The 24,045-nt window shown below is 34.1% G+C and overlaps 1 protein-coding gene and 1 pseudogene across 3 annotated transcripts; both read left to right on the forward strand.

Moving 5' to 3' along the window:
* Positions 1 to 504: 504 nt before the first annotated feature.
* On the forward strand, positions 505 to 23,996 carry LOC143237825 (uncharacterized). 3 transcript variants are annotated; one of them, XM_076477459.1, is made up of 5 exons: positions 505 to 611; positions 874 to 1,059; positions 2,003 to 2,115; positions 14,919 to 15,102; positions 21,975 to 23,996. In XM_076477459.1, the coding sequence occupies exons 2-5, from the start codon at positions 954 to 956 to the stop codon at positions 22,118 to 22,120; spliced, it is 549 nt and encodes a 182-aa protein (XP_076333574.1). In that variant the 5' UTR covers positions 505 to 611; positions 874 to 953; the 3' UTR covers positions 22,121 to 23,996. The 3 variants fall into 3 exon arrangements, with proteins under 3 accessions (XP_076333574.1, XP_076333575.1, XP_076333576.1); XM_076477460.1 differs by lacking the exon at positions 505 to 611 and having other exon boundaries at positions 1,013 to 1,217; XM_076477461.1 differs by lacking the exons at positions 505 to 611; positions 874 to 1,059 and adding an exon at positions 1,258 to 1,353.
* Positions 22,122 to 23,996, forward strand: LOC143237822 (uncharacterized; annotated as a pseudogene).
* Positions 23,997 to 24,045: the final 49 nt, after the last annotated feature.

Here is a 24,045-nt window from a genome sequence, read left to right on the forward strand (position 1 = left end):
AATCTGAAGGTCGCAGGTTCGAATTCCCGTCATACCAATCATGTTCGCCCTTTCAGTTTGGTCTGGCATGACCAGGTGGTTAAGACACTCGACTCGTAATCTGAGGGTCATAGGTTTGAATCTCCGTCACACTAAACATGCTCGCCCTTTTAACCGTGGGAGCGTTATAATTTACTGTCAATCCCATTATTCGTGGTAAATGAGTATTCCAAGAGTTGGCGGTGGGTGGTGATGACTAGCTGTCTTCCCTCCAGTGTTACACTGCTAAATTAGGAATGGGTAGCACAGATAGCTCTCGCATAGCATTGCGCAAAATTCTAAAACAAATAAAACAAGTATCCTCTGCCACTACTGGAATGTTTTTCCATGCGCCTAGTTTGAATTGATTTTAATGTTAACATGTTCTGCACTAGAAGAGGTCAAGTGCACCTGACCCTTTTTGGGTATGTATAAATACCCAAACAACGAGAGAGAGAGATCTTCTGCCCCAATGTGTAATGCAATCAGCATTTGACCAGTAGGACTGCAACACATCTCTCATCCGCAGCATTCTTATTGAATGTTTTACTTATATGTTTGAAAAGATTGTTTTGGTTTCATATTACTCCTGGGTAAGTTATTTCAAAATAATTTAATCACACAAAAAACACTTGCAATAGTTTTCGGATAAAGACATAAAGATGAAGCTTATGAATTACAGGAAATGTATGTATGTGTTTTCTTATAGCAAAGCCGCATCGGGCTCTCTGCTGAGCCCACCGAGGGGAATCGAACACCTGATTTTAGCGTTTTAAATCCTGTCGATAGCTGTACTTGCGGCGGGCAGGAAAGTTATGTGAATTTCAAAATTAACTTTTTTTTTTTTTTTTCCAGAAGTAGTCCTGTACGTAAGGTTTAAACTATAGCACTACAATTTTTAAACCAATAAAATAGACGTGAAGCTTGATGGAACCATGGAATTATTAAATGTGAAGGTTGAATTGTTTTCTGAAATGGAGCAGGGTGTTTCATCTGATACCAAAGTGGTGAAAATTGAAGGAAGTTCTACATTGGCAAGTTGTAAGAACGTATATAACTATACTTGTAATTAAATGTTTTGTCTTCTTCCCAATACAAATGCTTGAAATAGTTTGAATGTTACTTGTTTTATTGACACTTAACTTAAATTACTGTGCCTGGATCTTCCATTACTGATTGGAAATTTCTTCTTTTGTATTGTGAGTAAATTTCCTGTTTCTGAGAAATGTATTACCACGAGTTTTTTAGTAACATTTAGGACTCTCTTGCTTATTTGAGACATAACAAACCTGAAACTAGTTACTGTTGTAATACCGTTCCAAACATCAATTACTGGTGAGGCTAAACCTGAACTTTTTAAGTGTCCACTAATTAATTTATGTTAACTAATTTAGTAACTTTTCTAAACAATATTTATTAGTTACTGTTGTTAAATAACATTTTTATCAACTCAAAATGATTCTGACCCGGTCAAAGTACAACATTTAGCGTGTTTGACAGAAACGATAGTTTTTGTACAATTATTTTACACATAAGAAGTTAATAACGAATTAATAGTGAACAGTATAAAATATCAGATATAAATTCTGAGTTTTGTGCATTTGAACTTTGAGAAATGTTCCTATTTTTACAAGTGAAAACAGAAAGTAATTGAAAATTTGAATTTCTAAACATTTTAGAAGTATTGTATTGAATTTTGACTGAGAACACTTTCAGTAAGTGATAAAAAGCTTGTGAAGTTCTAACTTCAAACCTTACTCTGGTGTTAAAACATTTTTTTACCAAATCACTACAACAGAAAGACAGCACTGTGTTGGTAGTTAATACTGTACTAGTTGATATTATTGTAATTGTAGTTAACAAAAGAAATATTATAGAAGGGCTGTTCAACTAAATGCATTGCATGAACTTTGATTAAGGGTTAGTGAAGCATAAGTTTATTCATTCTTAACATAAAGAAACACATTGTAATTTTTACTTGTAGCAATGGGAGAAGCTGGTTCATTAGAAGAAATATCTTCACATACCATTTTGAAGTTTGGTGTAACAAAGCAGGAACAAGATGAGAACTATAATAAAACAGTGGAGAAAACTGAGGTAATACAGGGGTTAAACCTTTTTACAGTTTTAAAGTGTTTTTCAGCTGTGTTGGTATTGTTTTAAGGTTTGTTTGTCTAGAATCTAATCAGTGGTGGGATGTTTGTTGTCACAGTGTGAAGAAACTTGCTACAATATCACTAAAGTGTTATTGTACTGATAGTGTTAATAGTCTATGAATGTTACATAATGTGAATGTGTTAAATTGGTCATAATTTTGTATGTAATACAAATGTGTAAATTGTTTTAAATGGACAATTTTTTAATACTTTTTTGTCATTCCGAAAGAATATCTTTATTTTCGGCAAAATTTATTATCTCTCAGGTATAAATTTTCCATTTCTTGATTCTGAGTTATCTTGTCTTTCTTCTTCTTTATTTTGTAACCATTTTATAATATCACTTCTAGTAAATGGTCAATTTATAACTGTTGAAACAGCTGTAAAGAAAGTTTAAATACAGTTGGATAGAGCAAGAATTACTTTCCATTTCATATTAGAGTAAATATAGTGGTTTGAGTAGTTATGTATGGTTTTGTAGGAAAGTTTTCTAATTCACTGAACATTCACTGAAGGAATTGTGTGCTAAGTTTTGAAGAATTGAGAATGAACATTAACAATGATAGTTTTATAAAACATTCATTTGTGAAAGTGTTGGTTAAAATATATCATATAGACTTACAAAAGTTATGTGGCTTGAATGGGTAATGGAGGATTCTTTATTACAAAGTTAACAACAATAAATATACAGTGTTTATAGAACAGTATATACAGTATTATATGAAACAAGGTATGTGACTACACATTATTTAATAAAAATATCTTGCCATCCCAGAAAGCTGGCTTAGAGTAGGTCTGTATTGTTCAGTTAAGATAGATTCCTTTGTTTTATATCTGATTATGGTGGTTCTTTCATTTTATAATTATAATGTTTTTGATAGATGTACTATATCTTTGGAGTTGCAAAGGTTACTATCATTTAATGGATTTTATTATAGTTATCAAATCATATAAACGTAGTTAATATAACATAATGTTTTGGGACAACGAGATCTGTTGATCTCTCTCATCTTACTGAATAAATAAATAAAATTTAAAAACTTAAAGCCAGTCCTTTTCCTTCATATAGTTATAAACTTTTCTGTTTAACTCACTTAATTTTACTGCTTCCACAACTGTCTAAACTAAAGTTGATTCATAACTTGCCAAGATTTACACCTTTGTTACCTAAACATATTATTCTTACTGTTGTACTCAGAGGGGGGGGGGGGGAGTTATAAAGGATCTTATGGGTGTGTTTAAAATTGTTAAAGGAAAACAGTTTGAGAGATTTCAACCTCTCCTTGTATGATGACCCTTCCATCCAAGGCACCATTTTCGTAACCCTACTCTGAACTTTTTCCAACAATTTAATGTCTTTCCACAAGTAAGGAGCCCAAGACTGAATACAGTACTCTAAATATTGCCTATCCAGTGACCTATACAATGAAATTAAAACCTTTTTTAGACTTATATTCAATATTTCTGTAGACACAACCTAAAATTCTATTTGCCATACTACTAGCAACAGCACACTGCTTGGATGGCTTTAGAGAGTGATTGGCTATTAATCCAATATCCCTTCTTTGATGACACTGTTAAGGTTATTCGCATCCAAATTATAATAACTGACAGGCATTATTGTACATTTATCATAAGTAATCCTTTCCTTGCAGGCTCAGTATAATATACACAAATTCATTTACACATTTGCACAAGTTAAGTATTTGCATAATAACTTTTGATAGAACATGTTGTATGTCTTCACAAAATTTGGTAGATTTTTAGTAAAGATTACATATTTTGTATGCAGAAAATTGGAATTTTAATTAAATATTTTGTTTTGAAAATTATTTTGTGAAAATAGTCTGTTTCTTTACTAGTCTGAGTGCAAACTGATTTCATATTATGATTTAAAAAACTGTTCTTCATCCCCAAAATCTCAGATATTATTTGTGTAATCTCTAGCACCTCCTAAATACATTTTAAATGTTTGTTTTCAACAATACTTTATATTTTGCTACTTTCTATACTCTATGTAGGGTCTCTCACTTGACCAACCTTGTAACCATCAAAGAAAACTTAGGAAATAAGTATAAATTGTTCTTTTCATGCTAGAATGATTACATGTTAGGATACAAATGTTTAGTCTAAGTACCTTAAGTCTCATAATGCTAAATATGAACATATATATTTATTATTATATTGACCTTCCAGTCATTTCTAGCTAACATTACATAACATTGATGTGGTGCACATGCACTCGTTACATTTCCAGTAATATAAAACTGACCATTAGTCCTTCCTGTCTTGGCTGTGTTTTAGTGGACTAGTATTTTGTAGTATACAGTCACATTTCTACTTTTATACATGATTTCTGTAGATTATTTCTACTTAGAAATAAATTATTAATATTATTATTTTTTAAATACAGAACATTAAATCACATTCTCTTCTCACTATTATCTATGTATTCAGTTGTTGCTGGACATAGGTTGCTAAGCCTTTTAAAATTTTGCACATGGAGGATGTCAAACAAATTTTTTTAAGGTTTTATAGTGTCATTTAAATAACCAAAAATCATAAATAACTATATTGATATCATAAAATTCCACTGTAATTTATTAAGCTTAGTATTTAGATTTTAAAAAAATATGAATCTTTGAGCAAACTAAAGACAACTTATTTCCTTATAAACTTGGACTAAAAGAATGTGGCAACCTTTTCACAGATTAAAATGGCTGATAAAACAACTGTGGGAACATTCTGAGATGTTGATTGCTTATTCACATGTCACATACTATAGTAAGAGTATACAAGGGACTATTTCCAAAAATGGAAATAGTTGAACAGGACCACAGTATTTGATTCAGTACGAAAGCCATATCTCAGCAAAATAAAAAACTTATATTCTAGTTTTTCAATATTAGTAACATGAGTTCTTAATTTGTATGAAAGTATAGACTTAGTATTTTGACATCACAAACATCTAATTTTAAACAATTTTTCATTTAACATACCATGTGACTCACTAAAATCTATATCTAAATGTGTTCTTTTAATATTTGCTTTTATATTAAGAAATTAACTTGTATATAATATTACAGTTTCAACTGTAATTTGCAGTTTGATACCAAATGTAGCGACATAAATTCATTCGATAGTAGTTCAATATAATTTGAATGCAAGTCAACAAATGCGATGACGTGACCTTTGACCTGCAACCAGTTTCAAAACATTTAAAACACATCTTCCATTTATATGACCAAATCACTAAATGATCTGAATCCTTTTGTAAATCAACAGCATCATCTTCATAGCTAGCAACACCCAATACCTTAACATCATCTGCAAAGTTAAATAATGTATTCACCATTTCTGCACCTGTGTTATTAATGTCTATAAAAAAAAAATCGAAAAACTACAGCAATGGCCCTAAGAATGAACCCTGAGGTACACCACTTGTTACATTAATCCAGTTTCACTGCACTCCACTTTCAACAATGCTTTGCTTTTTCCATCCAGCCTCTCTTTTATCCAATTTGCTAACTTATCACTCACTCCTATATATTTCTTCTTCTTTTTTCTCTTTTTTTACAAACCTTTCAGGTGGAACCTTTTCAAATGCTCCAGAGAAGGTTCCTTTCTTTCAGTTTACCTCCTCTGGGATCAAAACATTCACCCACATGTTTGCCATGCGTGGTGACCCGTGAAGGGGACGAGAGGATTCTGGTGGTTGATGGGTCCAACCCTACCACACCACTTTGGCCTTGAATTCTTGTAGACAGAAGCAGCTCCCCCAGGGTCAATTGGCTGGTCCACTTTGGCTAGAGTGAACCACGTACCAATGTTGGATGTTCTCAATGGATGTTGTGGACATTGTGTCTGATACTGTTGTTTGAGTGTAGTGCTCACAAAACCCTGGCATTGCTGCAATATCTTTGTTTGGCATTGTAGTGAATACCTTTGTGGGGCTTCATGGTGGGTGAGGTCAGTGGGCACAGAAATTTTCTTTCTTTGTTATGGATCCCCCCAAATAAAAATCAAAATAAAATAGTGGAAAAAATAGACCATAGATAAACACTGCATCATGAAGATTCTGAGCAGCAATCTTCAACACCTGTACCTCATTTTCTGATACTTCATTCTCTTTCAGACAAATCGTTAGGGTAGATGCCTCCCTTTTTTTATTCAGAAGGGAATTGAGGGGCTTGCTGTCTCTCCTAAGTCAGTCAAAAAGCTTTATTCTGGTGACATATTGATAGAAAAATCCACTCCTAAACACAGTGAACTCCTTTTGCATTCAAAGGCCACTGGGGATATACCCATTGAGGTTACTACCTATGTTACTTTGAATTCATCATGAGGAGTTATTATTGAGAGGGATTTGAAGAACATCCTTGAGTCAGAGATCCTTGCTGATTTCTTCACCCAAGGAGTTTCTGCAATGAGGCGTATCTCCACGTGCAGAGATGGAATTATGATACCAACCAATTTCATAATTTCAACATTTACATCACCACATCCACCTGCCACCATCAAGGCAGGCTATTTAAATTGCAAGGTATGACCATATATTCCGAACTTTTGCTGATGCTTCCAGTATGAGCTGTTTGATCACTCAAAGACACATGTTGTGGTTCCTTGAAGTAGCAAGGACCATGATGCTTATGAATGTGAAATAGACCCTCGTTGTGTTAACTGTAGTGGCTTTCACCCATCTTACTTTTGTTCATGTCCTAGGTGGGTGGAACAGAAAGAGGTACAACGTTTGAAAATGGTTCACAACATTTCTTACCCCAAGACTCAAAAAGTTACTGGCTGCCACTCCATTTTGGACACATGTTGCTGCATTTCATTCCACTGCTACAGTGGGAATTCAGGCAGATCTCTCTGTGCCTCCAAAAGAATTGTTCTCAAACCATGTGAAAAGTATTTTGCTCTCCCTGATTTAGAAAGTTGATGAATCAACATCAACACACATTTCTGTCCCTAACATTTCTTCAAGCTTTTCCTCAGGCCATCTTCTTCTCCAGCCCTGAGATGCAGAATGATCATTTGTTCATGCACTTGGTTGCTAAAATCTTCTTCCAATGACAGAGACCTGCTCAGTTGACTCAGGGCAGGATCAGTGGAGGTCGACAGATCTCCTTTAATTAAGGAAAATAAAGAAAAAAAGATATGGTTGAAAACAATTCATCTATACATAAGTAAAAAGTGCCACTTTGATACAGTGGTTAACTGTTGAGGTTTATGTTTTAATCTGGATGATATCAAAGCACTGATTGATTTTTACCATTCTGTGTGCCTTTCCTTACAGGTAACATTTCTGAAATCTGTCAATACAATCACCTTTCAGCAGTTTTCTTTGTACAGAAAATGACAGATTGTGTGATGGACAAGTGCATGAAGGGGAGGCACTGCTCATCGATCAGCACGTGCCTACCCTTTCTTTGCCACTCAATATCTGCAACCATCTATGTTTCCTTGGGTCGTACTATCATTGTTTGTTCTCTCTACCTATCTCCTGGAGAGACCTATGATCAATCAGACCTTAATGCTATGATTAAACATTTGCTGTTCCCCTTTTTAATCCCAGGGCACTTTCGTGAACATAATCCCCTCTGGGGGGGGTGCTGATATTGATGGGCAGGGTAGTCACATACAGTGTATGCTCTCAGATCACAACCTGCCTCTCTTCAGTACTGGTTCTTATACTTATTTTCATGTACCTATTCAGTCTTTTAATGCTGTTAATCTATCAGTCTGATCCATTTCACTATTTTCCCACTTTTCATGGAGGGTTAATAGTAACCCAGGAGGCAGTGATAATTTTCCTATAATTTTGAGATAGACTGGCTGTAGTTGATGCTCCCTAACCTGTATGCCCTGGTGGAAGCTAAACCAAGCCAACTGGACTTCTTTCACTGCTGTTGGGGAACTTTATCCTGACATTGTCTATAAGCCATTGATAGACAACTGCATGGCAGCAGTCACCGACTGTATTATCAATACGATTGCTCAATGTATTCCTTAAACCTTGACATGTTTCCACAGTATCCTCACCCATGGTGGAATCCTGCCTGCCACATGGCATGGAAGGCTCATAAATGGACCTGACATACCTTTCGTATGTATTCCACACTTTTGAACAGCATTGCTTTTCCGTGGGCCTATACATGTGTTCAGCAGGTAAAATATCAAAGCTAGAAGGGATCTTGGGTTACATTTACAACCAGCATCTCTTTTACTGCCAGTTTGAAAGTCATATGGGACAACATTAGGAAGGTCAATGGGCAGTATAATTCTGTCCACCTTTTCAATCTTACTCTCTGATGGCCAGGAAGTTGCTGATGCTCAGAGCATCACCGATACTCTTGGTAAACTCTTTTGCCAGATATCTAACATTTCTGCTTTATTCTCTGCTTCCTTAGTCATCAAGACTCAAGCAGAGCAATAACTTCTTTCCTTTCGGGCTGATTGTCTCTATGACTATGATCGCCCCTTTATATTGGTGGAACCCAAGCTGGCTCTTCTTCAGTCAGACCTGATGATATATGCTACAAGATGCTCTGCCATTTCTCTCCTGCTTCTCTTGCTATTCTTCTGGTTCTTTTTTAACTGGATTTGGCAGTACAATGTTTTTCTGATGCTTGGCACTGGGCTATTGTCATAACTTTCTCTAAGCCTAGAAAGAATCCCAAGTTTCTTTCAAACTACAATCCAATTGCTTTATCGAGCTGCCTCAAATCAACCAACCTCCTTTCAATGTGGGTTCTGGCAAAAGTGCTCCAATGTGGATTCACCTGACTTGAAACATGAATCAGAGAAGCATTTCTCAAGCAAAAACATCTTGTGTCAATATTCAGTGACCTTGAGAGACCTGCAATTATGAGTTGCATAGTCATTTGCTCATTTTTATTAAAAATATTTTAATGGGCAGACAGTTTCAAGTTTTTGTAGGTTTAACTCTTTCCTTTAGGAATTTGGAGTCCCTCAGGGCTGTTTCTTGAGTGACACATTTTTTAGTATAAAGATTAATGCCACAAGTGGACAACTTTCCCTACAGTTGCAAATGGTCTCTGTGTCGACGACTTCCACATCTCATGTCAGTCGTCAAACATGAGGTTTATTGAGCAGCAGCTACAGACTGCCTTCAATTGTGTATTGAAGAGAACCACAGCAAATGGTTTTAATTTTTCTCTTTTTAAAACTGTTTGCATGTACTTTTGCTGCTAATGAGGTATTCACCCTGATCATATCAGTGAATTTATGCTTCCTGTGGTCCCTGAGGCAAAGTTCTTGGGGCTTTTCTTTGACCATAAGCTGACCTTTATACCATACATCAAGCATCTATGAGTCAAGTGTAGAAGGGCACTGAACATCCTTTGTGTTCTCTCTTTCACCTCTTTGGGAAGAGAGCAGTGTTCTATGCTGAAGATATATTGTGCTCTTATTTAATCGAAACTGGACTATGGGTCTGCCAGGACCTTGGGCCCCATTCATTATCTGGACCTTGACTCTATACATGGTTTTCTGCACTTCCCCTCTCCAGAATTTCGTGAATCTCCTATACACAATTTGCAACTGTCTTTACTGTGTGCTTCGAAACTTCAATCCTTACCACAGCATACTACCTGAAGTTGTGTTCCTCAGTGGGCCATGCTTTTTCAGAACAAACAATCTGCCATTGTTCCTTTTGGCCTTTGTATCCAGGCATAGTTGGATGAATTGGGTCTCTCCTTGGATAACTGCTGTGCCCACTGGTCAATTCATCCCACCATGACTTATTACCATCTCAAAGTGTGACCTTACTTTGAGTCATCTCAGAAAAGTTGAAACTCCCAATTGGAAATACTGTCTCTTATTTGCTGAACATCTTTTAAACCATTCTTCCATTCCCATTTATACAAGTGGTTCAAAATCAGGTGACTGTGTGGGCTCTTCTGTGGTTTGTAGTGGTATGGTGGTTGCTCACAGAATTTTCTCTACAGTTTCTTTGTTCACTACCAAACTCTACACCATTTCTCTTGTCATGGATCACATAAAAGCTAAGCAGTACTCGAATTGTACTATTTACACTTGTTCACTTAGCTCTATTGGCCCTAAATGGCATCACATTAGTTCTCGCCGTGTTCTCACTGATATTTAAAACTGACTGGCCCATTTCTCTTTAACATCTACTTCTATCCAGGCCATGTTGGTATTCATGGGAATGAGCTTACTAAGTCTGTTTGCTCTTGTGCTATCATTGCTGTACCTGTTTGATACATGGACTATGGTTCTTTATTCAAGGCTCGTCTCTGTGCCAGGTAGCAGTCGAGTTGAAGTGCGCAGTGTGAAAACAAGCTTTTCCAGATAAAACCCTCTATTGGACTTTGGCTGTCTTATTTCCATTAGGGTTGGAAAGAAAAATTGCCCTAACTGGACTATGCATTGGTTACAGTTTTTTAACTCTTCATTTTCTTTTATCTGGGATTGATGCACCAAGGTGTGTGGTCTATTTGATACTCAGGTCACAGTAGTCCACATCTTACTCTTATGCCATTGTTACAACTCTCAACGATGTCATAATTTTCGACATATTCTTTCCACAGGTTTACCCCTGATGCTGGACAGTGTCATTGATAATAATGACATTGTCCACCTGACAAATGTTTTTAGTTTTCTAAGACTCATTGGTCTTTTTAGTGTTGTTTAAATTTTTAATTAAAAAAATCCACTTTGGTTTGTTTTAACCTAATTCATTTTTACAAATGGTGATAACTTTTATTTTTTTTACCAGTTGTTTAGTGCAGATATCCTAGTTGGTTTGTGCCATAAAATACCAACCAACCTTATCCTTATCTACATAAGTGATAACCCTTTGGAAGCATGTTTAGAAGATTTGTAAGGCAAGATTTCCTCTTAGTGAAAACATATTGACTATCCAATAAAATTCTAAACTTTGTGTAAGTGACTTTGCAAGTATCTTATCAGATATTCCAAAACGTTTCATACAACTGATGGGCCTATAATTACTGGTACAATTTTTATAATCTTCCTTCTAACATCTTGTCCTTTGGTACCTGCCTGCTATTCAAGGACTGACAAAATAGTAGTAGTAAATGGCTCACATATGTAATCTTTAAAACCCTTCAAGATATATTATCTTCTCCAGGAACAATTATCATTTTTCGAACTTTCCATTTTTTTCCTTAAGAACTTAGAATTAATGTAAGGATTTAGTTAAATCTTGTTTCTATCTGTCATCTGCTTAAGATGTGGAATACTGCTTAAATCTTCATTAGTAAAAACTGAAGTAAAAGCAAAATTTAGTAACCCAGTTGTATCATAATCACCAGATACAAGCCTCTTCCTTTCTCATCTCTCAAGGGCCCTAACCCCATCCAACATTTTGGTTACCCTTAACATATGTAAAGAAATCCTTACTGTTAATTTTTACAATATCAGCCAACCTCTTTTCAAACATATTTTTTGATGCCCTGATAACACTGCACAACAAAGTTTTTGCTTCTTGTTGGGTGTTCCTTATAGATTTTTTGGCTGCTGATCACGCAAATCACATCCAAATTTGTCCATCACTTACCATTTCATTGAAATCTTCAGTTTTACCAGGAAATTGCTACAACAGAAAAATGATATCAGGCCAACTGGAATCCGTCAATGCTAGCTGACTACTGTTGGACGCTGCAACGTGATGCACCGAACATTGAATACAAACAAATATCAGGAGCAAAACAATTTTAATTATGTTGAACTTAATAGTGTATTAGAAACATAAATGCAATTAAATACGTTATTGCCGGTAAACAGTTAACTGTCTATATCTCGGAGTTCTTACATGATGAAGCAAAACCAAAACTATATTTGTGCATACCCACCTGGTACCTGTCACAATCAGCAAAAACTTTTCAGGAAGCAAAACTTTTCAAAAAAAATTGTTGTGAAGTGTTACCTGTTTCACCATCTTTCTTAATCTTCTAAATCTCCAATCATATTGTACAGTTTAAATTTCTTAAACTTATGATACTTCTCTGATTTTTCATTTGCAGCTATCCTTTTCTTTCTATAAGGAATATATTTACCATGAATATTTTAAAACTTATCTTTAAAATTTTCCACATCATATCAGTGACTTCAAATAACTCAGCTTTCCAATTCTCAGAAGATAATTCTTTGTGCATTTTTTAAAATTTGATTTTTTGAAATTCTAAAATATTCCTTATCTTTATATGCAACAAAACATCAAACATAGTAGAGCGAGGACCACTTGCACCCAGATGTTCCCCTATTTCCACTCTCTTGATCATTTCTATATTAGAAGTTAACAATAAATATAAAATAGCATTGTTTTAGTAATTCCTTGGCCAATTGATGAAGAATACCACCTTGAACAGTTTCTAAAAACTCGGAGTTTTAATCTAACATTTTCCAGTTTATATGCCTGAAATTAAAGTCACACACAGATATGTTTCATTAACTGCTGAAATTTTAATCTTATTGTAATCTTTCTCATCATCTGGTGGTCTGTAACAAATTATCACTATAATCAACATGATACAACTAGTATTTTACATATTAAGCCATCTCCACCCCTTCTTTAGTACTTCATCCATATTAAATAACCTATAACCCTGTACTTCAAAGAAACTTGTGTCATCAAAATAATCTACTTTTAACCATGTTCCAATTATTCTCATTATATCAGAATTCCACATTTCTACTAGTGTTCTTAGGTCATCTATCTTATATCTTATACTTCTAACATTACAATAGTAACAATTAAGCCTACCTTTATAACTACTTCTATACCCATTTCCTGTGCTAAACATTTCTCTGCATGTTATTCTTTTTGCATTTAGTTTTTCCTGGCTCTCACCAACCTATTCCAAATTTAAAGTGTCCTTTACAGTTGAGTTAATAGTCCCAGCAGATTAGCCAGCTCCTATCCTATTTAAATGTAAACAATCCATCCCTATAGCTTCCTTCTTCCATTGAAATGATCCAGAAGTCCAACCAGCCAGTCCACTCATGTTAACCCAATTCTAGCATTCAGCTCCACTTAAACTTTATCCATGCAGTTAATTCTGGGCAGTATCCCTGACAAAATTACGTTATGGCTTTTTTACTTTATGTCTTTAAAAGCTTCTCGTATTTATTATTAACTCCTCTGACCTACCTTTCCCAACAACACTAGCTCCAACATGCACCTCAAAAACTACATCTCTTCTAGCACTCTTTAGTGTATCTCCTACTCTGTCAGTTATATCTTCCACTTGTGCCCCAGTTAACATAACCTGATTCTTTTCCCCATGTCTATCACATATTCTATCCTATCCACATTTCTTTTCAGTGAATCACCTATAACTACAACCTCCTTAAGGTTATCATGCTTATTCTTCTCTGTCAAAGGACTGAAATCTTTTGTTCAGTAGAATAGGCTTATTACAATTAAATTCACTACTTCAAGCCATAATTGCATCCTTTTTAAATGTATGATGATAATTTACTTACATTGTAAGTCAGTACACAACTCTTGTGAGAATTCTTTATAAAAATGAAACTAGTTGATGAAGTAATTTTAAATGTCTTGAATTAACCTAAAATTATGCAGTTGTAGAAAAATAAGACATTTAAAGTTAATTTGTTTTTACTTTTTATTGTAAAACATTCATTATTTAATGTAGTTATTTGAACTCAAAATCAGAATAGTTTACATGCAATGTGATTTTAAACTGAAGTATAAAAATGCTATGTATTATCTTATAATTTTCACATTTCATTTGTAATAGCTTTAGAACCTTTTAAATGAATATGGCATGTTTTTAACATAAATGATTATTTTCTATTTCTCTATTATATCATTAACTCTGGAAATGGAAATCTGTACAAATGTTTTAAATGGTTTATTGATTGTTTTGTAATTTTCTTTTTCTCGTATTCAAAAGTTCACATTTTTATCTTTTATTATTGATTCAGGTATGCCAACATGACTTTGTGGTTGTAATAGTTATTATTATCAGGCAAAGTTTGTTTACAAACTCTTTCACTAACACTTACATGTGCCAATGATGCTATCTTGCTTGGACATTTCCACAAGTGAAACTACATGGAGTGGAATGTATACAATCATAAACTTTTCAAATAAACATTTATAAACAGAAATAATATATAACTAATTAAAATATAAATTTTAATGTTTAGCAAACTAACATATAAAAGAAGAAATAATAGGTACACTTTTAAGAGAACAACGGGCTAAGCTTTTCTATCTTGTGCTATAAATAAGTGTTTAAGAAACTAACAAATTAGATAAGAAACACCAGGTAAACTTTTAAGAGAACAATGGGCTAAGCTTTTCTGTCTCATGCTATAAAGAAATGTTTAACAAATTAACACAAAACAAGAAACACCAGGTACACTTTCAGAAGAACAATGGGCTAAGCTTTTATATCTAGTCATACTTACAACATTGTTTCCTGTTTCATTTTCTAACATAATACTCTTATCTAGTCATACTTATAATATTCTTATAAAACTCAGTATTCTGTATTTTATTTCAATACAAAAACGTAAGCTATTAGGTATTTTGTTTTCAGTAATTTCTTGTCTTAAGATTCATGAATCCAAAACACACTGTACTATAGGTTATAAATTATTATATTTGTAATGTTAAATTTCTAGTTAGTAACTTATGGACACAATATCTATTTTGCTGATGTCACTAGTTGTTATTTTTATTCATCTGTTGTTTGATTTTAGAACACATTGTACAAAGTGAAAACAGAGCAGCCTGATTATCAACAAGATGATGTTATTTCAGAGTTCAGTAACAACAGTGATGATGACCTGGATAGTTCAAATTATAATGTTGTGAATGTGAAAACAGAAACCGAACTTCAAGAACATTTACAACAAATTGAATCTAGATTAGAAAGTTCATGTGGTAAGTGCAAATATGTGGAAAATAAGTTCATTAAAGATTTAATAATATTCTTGGTAATGAGGGAGGATTAGAGATCCATGTTTGATGTATGTGATACCTTAACTTGGAAATTATCAAGTTAAAGATGTTAAAGTGATAAAATTACAATAAAACAACTGAAAAGCTGTTAAATAAAATTTGAATGGTAATGTATGTCGAGAATATATATTATTTTTAAAAAATAAAACTTGTTAATGGACAGTGCTTCATATCTTACTCTATGTTTTTGTAAATAATTTATGAGTAATGGTTGGAACCAGTTTCTATATTTCAATGTTTAAACATTTGTGGAAAAGTTGCTTTTATTATTAATTTATGTGACTGATTTTTTAAATGCATGAAGTCAATTATGGGTGATTATAATTTCAAGCATAAAGATTGGGAAGTGTCAAACCATGAGGGAGAAAGGTCTTGGAAATTGTTCAAACTGGCTTTCTTCACCAGTTGTTAAAACTGCATAGGTGACAAAGATATTGAAATTAAATAACAGGTTGAACAGTTACCAAGTTCTTATTTAAAGGAGGATTATGTTTCTAGCTAGCACCTTTCTCCAGTCTAATGTACAACTCACAACACGTGTGTTGAATCAAAAGAAATTGTATTGTTTTCTTTCTTCACCAGTTAGGCAAGGAACTCGCTAGAAACAATGGTATATTAGATTTATTGTTATCTTCAAATAGAGAAATGATCAAGAGAGTGGAAACTGGGGAACATTTGTGTGCAAGTAATTATTGCTCTATTAAGTTTAATGTTTTGCTGCATACAGAGATAAGGAATAATGATATTTTGGTTACAAATTTCAAAAAGTAAATTTTGAAGGATGTAATAAGAATTATCTGTTGTGAATTGGGTGACTCAGCAGATGTGGAAAAAGTTAAATAGTCAAGATAAATATATTACTTCTAGAAAGAAAAGGGTAGCTGCAGGTAAAAAACCAGGTTGGCTCACAATGAGCATAAGAGAGAGAATTAAAGAAAAGCATTATAAGTTTAAGAAATTTAAATTGACTAGTGTGATGAGAGATTTAGAAGATTAAGAAAGATAGTGAAACAGGTAATCAGGACATCAAAAAATATGTTTGAAAAAGGTTGGCTGATGTTGTAAAATTAACAGTAAGGATTTCTTTACATATGTTAAGGGTAAGCAAAATGTTGGATGAGGTTAGGGCCCTTGAGAGATGAGAAAGGAAGAGGCTTGTATCTGGTGATTGTGATACAACTGGGTTACTAAATTTTGCTTTTACTATAGTTTTTACAAATGAAAATTTAACCAGTATTCCACATCTCAAGCAGATGATAGATGGAAACAAGATTACTACATTAATTGTGAGGTTAAGAAAAAATTGGGAAGTATAAGGAACAACAAAAATACTGGGTCATATAATATTTTCTAAAGGGTTTTAAAGGAGGTTAGAGATTGGATGTGTGAGCCATTTACCACTACAGTAATCAACAGTTTCTAGGGATAGTGATATTCTACAATAGATATACTAATGTTAATAAAGATCAGTTCTTAAAAAAATGTAACTCAGAAGTCATTTATCTGGACATTATCTGCCATGTGCAAACTTTCTGCATGGGTGACTTTGATTGGATCATGGCTTTATTTTCTGACCACGTCTTCAAATTGAGGTCCTTAATTTGAAATCACTGATTATCATATGCTAAGGTTGAGGTTATGTAGAACAGAAAATGCTTTGTTTAGGTCAAAGACATCATCTTTCACCTGCAGAACTTAGGAGGAGGCATTACTCAATGCTGGGCTGCTGTTGCTCTTGGGTGTGGTGTCCAGGGCTTGGATCAGGCTCATATGGTTTGGCAGAGTCAGTAGGAGACATGGCGGATGAGTAAAAAACTAACAACTTCACAAGAAGACTGCTACTTGACCATCCAGGTTCATAGGAATTGCTTTGCTCCAGCCTTTAATATCTGTACACCCTCCAAGATGCCACAGAAGTCCTGATGGCTACTCAGACAGTGTACAGATGCCTTCACAAAGCTGTGTTCAGGGCTGTATGTCCTGTTTTTCATGTTCCTTTGAGCTACCAGCACAGGGAGGGTCATGCTCTTCAGTGACTAGTCCTACTACTGTGTGGACTATTGATGGGCATAGGAGAGTTTGTAGATGCCCTGGTGAGCACAATTTGCTTCAGAATGTTAATGAACATGATCACTTTGGAAGAGGCTCAATCATTGTGTGGGGAAACTTCAATTGCAGGCTATACCAACTTTGTAATCCTCTGAAATTGAAGTCTCTCCAGCTGAAGATACAGAGATGAGTTCCTTGCAGCTATTGTTTATCCATATGCAGATGTGACTGCCTTCCTAGAAGTTGAAGGAATGACCATTACATCTCCTGATTTCAACCCAATAGAGCACATCTGTGAGTAGCTACAGACAAGGCTACAAGCTCATTAAGCCCCACGAAGAATGCCCAAAGATCTTGAAGCTGCCCGTATTGAAGAATGGCAACAGATTCTGCAACAACAATTGGCTCATCTGATCATGAACATTTGCAGATGTGCATCAGTCATTAATGCTCGAGATGGCCATACAACAACTGAAATCAATTGTCAGAAGTGTAAATTCACTGAATGACGGTTGATTTTGAAATTTTTCTTAACATTGTGCCACATGATTCATCAGTTTTTCATGCTCTGTTCCCCCAAGTTAAATGTTATAGAATTTAATAAAGTGAAAAATGACTTATCTAGGTGTTTTGTGTCCTAAAATGTTCAATCTATGCATACCATTGTGGTAGGTGTTTGACATGCACTCCAAATATAACATGATCCCTAGCAAATGTTGACTATTGTATTTTTTGTCTGCCCTTAAATAGTGGGCAGGTATCAGAGGATTGGAAGTTAGCTAATGTCACTCTTCTTTTCAACAGAGGTGTTAAAAACTGTCCCAGTAATTATAGGCCCATTAGTTGTGGAAAAAGTTTTGGAATGTGATAAAAGAAGCTTAGGAAAGTCATTTAACAAAGTTTAGAATTTTATTAGATAGTCTGTATGTTTTCACTAAGGGAAAATCTTGCCTTACAAATCTTTTGACATTCTTTGAAAAGGTCACTGCTTACATAGATGAGGGTAAGGGTATAGATTTGGTGTATCTGAATTTTCAGAAAGCATTTGACATAAACAGTTTGTGAAGAAAGCTATCCATGTAATCTGAGGTGATAAGTTAGCAAATTGGATAAAAGAGAGGATGGATGGAAAAAGCAAAGCATTTTTAAAAGTGAAGTACAGTGAAACTGGATTAATGTAACAAGTGGTGTACCTCAGGGTTCATTCTTAGAACCATTGCTGTTTTTTTTTTTTATTGACATTAATAAAATAGGTGCAGAAATTGTGAATACATTATTTAACTTTGTAGATGATATTAAGGTATTGGGTGTTGCTGGCTATGAATAGGATGTTGCTGATATACAAAATGACTTAGATCATTTAGTGATTTGTTCAAATGCATGTTAGTAATTATAATTTGGATGGGAACAACTTTACCAGTAATGAAAGAAGGGATCTTGGAGTAATAACCAATCTAAACCCATCCAAGCAGTGTGCTGTTACCAAATAGGATTTTAGGTTCTATGTACAGAACTATTGTATACAATTTTAAAGAAATTATAATTTCATTGTTTAGATCACTGGTTAGGGTACCTTTTGAGTATTGTGTTGTGCTTACCTTAGGAAGGATGTTATTGGAAAGTGTTAAGAAAAGGGAATGCGAGAATGGTACCTGTGATGGAGAGGTTATCTTATGAGGGAAGATTAGGATCTATGAAATATTATCTTGGAAAAAAGAAGAGTTAAAGTGGATCTTACTGAAGTATTTAAGATTGTTAATGGAATAAATAGTGTTACTGCATCATCTGTTTTCATACTTAACAGTGATAATAGTAGAACTAAGAGAGACATAAAAAATGTTGGCAGGGTAGAGATCATCTTCTCCTAAGTTTTATTTTTCTGACAGTGATTAGCTTCTGGAATGGCTTGCTCTCACTTATTGTAGAGGATATATTTAAGTCAGTTCAAGAAAAAGTTTGATAAAAGTATGGATGATAAGGGCTGGCTTGAAGGTGTTTTGTTATTATTATTATTTTTAGCTTATTTATTTGGTAGTTTAGTGTAGAGGATGAGACAACTAAGATGGACCAATAGGTCACTTGTGTTATTCCTGTACATTATGTTAAATACTTATCAGTCCTCTGGATTCTGTGATTTAGATAATCCTGAATCTCCAAGGAATGGTCAATAGGTTGTTTCAATTTGCTGGTTACATTTAAAGGTTTGGGTGTTGCTAGCTGTGAGGAGGATGTTACTGCTCTGTGAAAGGATTTGGACTATTTGGAACATTTGATGAATAAATTGCAAGTGACTTTATGATAAATACAAAACAGTGATGCAAGTGGGGGGGGGATCATATTTTTAATTATGAGTATAAATTAACAGTATTATGAAATAAATAAATTATCAGGTCATCCCATAAGCAATGTCCGAAAATTTAATACAAAAAGTGCATCATCATTTCTATCCTTGTAGAATGCTTTAATGACTAAAATATGTAGTGGAACATGTATAAAAATGTTCAGACAAATAAAAGAAACTAACCCAACTCCACTTTTTCAGATCATTAATCAAGTAAACCCTTATGAAGATGTATGTGTCTGAAGAGAACATTAAGCATATAATGCTTTATGTGTTTAAAAAAGACAACAGTGCAGCAGAAACTACATCAAACATTCAAGGTGTTTATGGTGCAGAGTCTCTCAATAAAAAAAGTGTCAGGTGGTTTTAGAATTTTAGATCGGGTGACTACATCTTAAATGATGTGCTGTGTTCAGGCCATTCTGTTGAATTTAATGACTTGCTGCTGGCTGCACTTGATTAAGATTGTGTTGCAGTAGTTGAAGAACTAGCACAGAAGCTTAATTCAACCCATTCAACAGTTCACCGACATCTGTAACCCCTTGGAAAGGTATCAAAACCTGGAAAGTGGGTCCCCCATGATTTGACAGAAGGCAACCTTAGAACAAGAATGGACATTTGCGCTTCTCTGCACTCTCATGAATGTAACTTGTCTTTTTTGGAGAGGTTAGTGACTGGAGATGAAAAATGGATGTATTATAAAAAAGTTAAGCATCACAGACAATGGCTCAGTGCAGTTCAACTGGCTAAAGCGCAGCCAAAATGGACCTCCATCCTAGGAAAGTCTTGTTAGCGTTTGGTGGGATATTGTTGATGTGATTCACTTTGAGTTGCTGCCACTCAATGAAATGATTACATCAGACTTCTATTCTCAACAGTTAGAGCACTTGAATCCTGCACTGAAAGAAAAGAGGTCTGGTTTGATCAATATTAAAGGTGTTGTGTTACACCAGGATAATGCAGGTTTCCATACAGCAAGGATCACATCTGCAAAGATTGAAGAGCTAGACTGGGAAAAACTTCCATATCCTCCTTATTCTCCAGACCTTGCCCCATCTTATTATCTTCTATTCCAAAGTTTGCAGAACGATTTTGATGGAAAAGAACTTGGAACACATGAAGATGTTGAAAATACCCTCTCTACTTTATTTTCCTTCAAACCTCAAGAATTTTATAAAAGTTGCATTCAGAAGCTTGTGTATCATTGGCAGGAAGTAATTAATAATAATGGAACATTCATTATTGATTAAGTAATGTTAAAAGCATTCAAAATTCTTTCTCTTGTTTTGAACCTAAAATCAAACATTACTTAAGGGATGACCTGATAGGCTCATGAGTATCTTAAGCTATCCAAGCAATGTGCTATTGGTAGTTAAAACATCACTGTATAGTTCATTGGTTAAGCAACATTTGGAGTAGTGGGATCAGACTTAGAAACAAAACTGAATTATTGAATAGGGTTCAGAGGATGACTACTGAATAATACCTAGAATGAGAAAGTTGTGATTTGAGATTTTGTTAAGATCTTTCAACTTGTTTTATGTTAGGCAAATAAGAATTAGAGGGGATCTGGTTGACATGTTTAAATTTGTAAAGGGATAGAGTTGATGCATCTCTTTTTGTTGCATTCAGGGGTAAAAATGGGAAGACTAGAGGACAAATATAAATTTTCTTAGGGTAAATAAAAACCATCCTTAGTTAAAGCTATATTTTTGTTTGGAAAAGTCTGTATTCAGAAGTGGTAAATTCAGTTTATTTAGGGGAAAGCTTGATTTGAATGATAAGGGATGGCTTTTAGGAATTAAGTTTTCTGTTTGATTTAGTGGACAGGCCATCCTAGATGGACAAAGTGATTCATTGTGTTCCTCTAATATATGTTTGATTAGTAGCCATATTAACAGGATGAAGCCTTAAGAGTGTTTAGATATTTTGTAATTAATTGTATAAATTGTCTTGTCTGCAAGTGACACTGGTTGTCATGATATTATATTGTAGCAGCTGATTTTACGCTCTCTCTGTTACTGTGAAAGTTTCCTTGTAATTATTTGTTACCTTTTAATATCTTGATATTTTGTGTTGGTGTTATTAAGATCCTTCATACTGAATTAGAATTTCAATAAATAAATTAATTATGATGTCTTTATTATTAACTATGTTGCATTATATCTTTTAATATTGAGCACTGTTTATTTATTCTTTAAATGTTATTATGAATTAAGGGTTAAAAGTTTTAATGTAATGTAAAAGTGTAAAAGTTTCCTTGTAATTATTTGTTACCTTGTAATATCTTGATATTTTGTGTTGGTGTCATTACGATCCTTCATACTGAATTAGAATTTCAATAAATAAATTACTTATGATGTCTTTATTATTAACTATGTTGCATTATATCTTTTAATTTTAGATATAAAGACTGGTGTAAACATCTACTGTGGACATCAGTTTCCAAATTATGAACTTTTAAAACAAGAAGATTTTTCTACAGAAGTCATCAAATCCCAAAATCAAACAGTGTTTGTGAAAAATCAAACTATAATGAAAATTATGTAAAAATATCTAATATACCTGAGGCTGGTGATGAATCGTACAGTTCTGTATTCTGTAGACAAGAATTTGGAACAGTGGAGAACCTTAAACAGCACAAGAGAAAACATACTGGGGAGAAACCTTACACTTGTGTAGTGTGTGGAAAACAGTTTGGAACAGACAGTGCATTAAAAGTGCATCAGAGAATACATACTGGAGATAAACCTAACAGGTTAATAGCTTGTGGAAAAGAGTTTAGGACAAATGAATTAAAGCAACATCAGAGGGGGCATGCTATTATGAAAATTTACAGTTGTGAAGTTTGTGGCAAACAACTTGTAAGTAACTCTTACTTAAAATACATCGCAGAATACACACTGGAGAGAAACCTTACAGTTGTATAGTATGTGGGAAACAGTTTGTGAAAAATAGTGATTTGAAAGTGCATCAAAGAATACATACTGGAGAGAAACCTTACATTTGTGTAGTGTGTGGAAAACTTTTTAGAACAAATGGGGATTTAAAAGTGCATCAGAGAAGACATACTAGGGATAAACCTTACAGCTGTGCATTTTGTGGAAAACAGTTTGTAAGAAACAGTGAATTAAATCAACATCAAAGAATACATGCTGAAGTGAAACCTTATACATGCATAGTTTGTGGGAAAGAGTTTTTAAGAAATGGTGAATTAAATCAACATCAAAGAATACATACTGGAGAGAAACCTTTCAGTTGTGCAGTTTGTGGAAAACAGTTTGTTAGAAACAGTGAATTGAATCAACATCAAAGAATACATACTGGAGAGAAACCTTATAGTTGTGCAGTTTGTGGTAAACACTTTGGAACAAATAGTGAATTAACAAATCACCAAAGAACACATACTAAGGAGAAGCCTTATAGTTGTGCAGTTTGTGGAAGAGAATTTGAGTAACTCTTACTTAAAAGTACATCAGAGAACACACACAGGGGAGAAACCTTACAGTTGTTCAATTTGTGGAAAACGATTTCTAAGGAACTCCTACTTAAAGTTGCATCAGAGAATACACACTGGGGAGAAACCTTACTGTTGTTCAGTTTGTGGAAAACAGTTTCAGGAAATTCCTACTTAAAAATACATCAGAGAACACACACTGGAGAGAAACCTTACGGTTGTGCAGTTTGTGGAAAACCATTCGTAACGAATAGTGATCTAAAAGTGCACCAGAGAATACATACAGGGGAGAAACCTTACAGTTGTGCAGTTTGTGAAAAACAGTTTGTTACTAGTAGATCTTTTAAAATTCATCAGAGAATACACACTGGTGAGAAACCTCACTGTTGTGTAAATTGTGGAAAAGACTTTGGAACAAATACTGAATTAAAAGTACATCAAAGAAGACACTCTGGGGAGAAACCTTACAGTTGTATAGTGTGTGGAAGACAGTTTGTAGCAAACAGTGATTTAAGAGTTCATCACAGAACACATACTGGGGAGAAACCTTACAGTTGCACAGTGTGTGGAAAACAGTTTGTAACTAGGAGATCCTTTAAAATACACACTGAACAGGACTGTACTGTTGTAAAAATTGCAGAAAAGACTTTGGAACATATAATGAATCAAAAGTGCATCAAAGAAGATTAACTGAAGAAATCCATATAGTTGTATAGTATGTGAAAAACACATTCAAAGAAGATGATGAACTGGAGAAAACCATTTAGTTGTGTAGTATGTGAAAAAGACATTCAAAGAAGATGATGAACTGGAGAAAACCTTATAATTGTATAGTGTGTGAAAAACACATTAAAACAAGTAAATCATTTAGAGTCCATCAAAGAATATATACTGTGAAGAAATATTGTAATTATGCAATTTGTGGAAAACTGTTTCAAATAAATAATAAATTTAAAATGTCATAAGAATGCACACTGGTGAGACCTCTCTGTTATGGAATTTGTGTAAAACTGCTGAC

The sequence above is a fragment of the Tachypleus tridentatus genome, chromosome 13, assembly GCF_004210375.1.
Source record: "Tachypleus tridentatus isolate NWPU-2018 chromosome 13, ASM421037v1, whole genome shotgun sequence".
NCBI classification, from domain to species: Eukaryota; Metazoa; Arthropoda; class Merostomata; order Xiphosura; family Limulidae; genus Tachypleus; species Tachypleus tridentatus.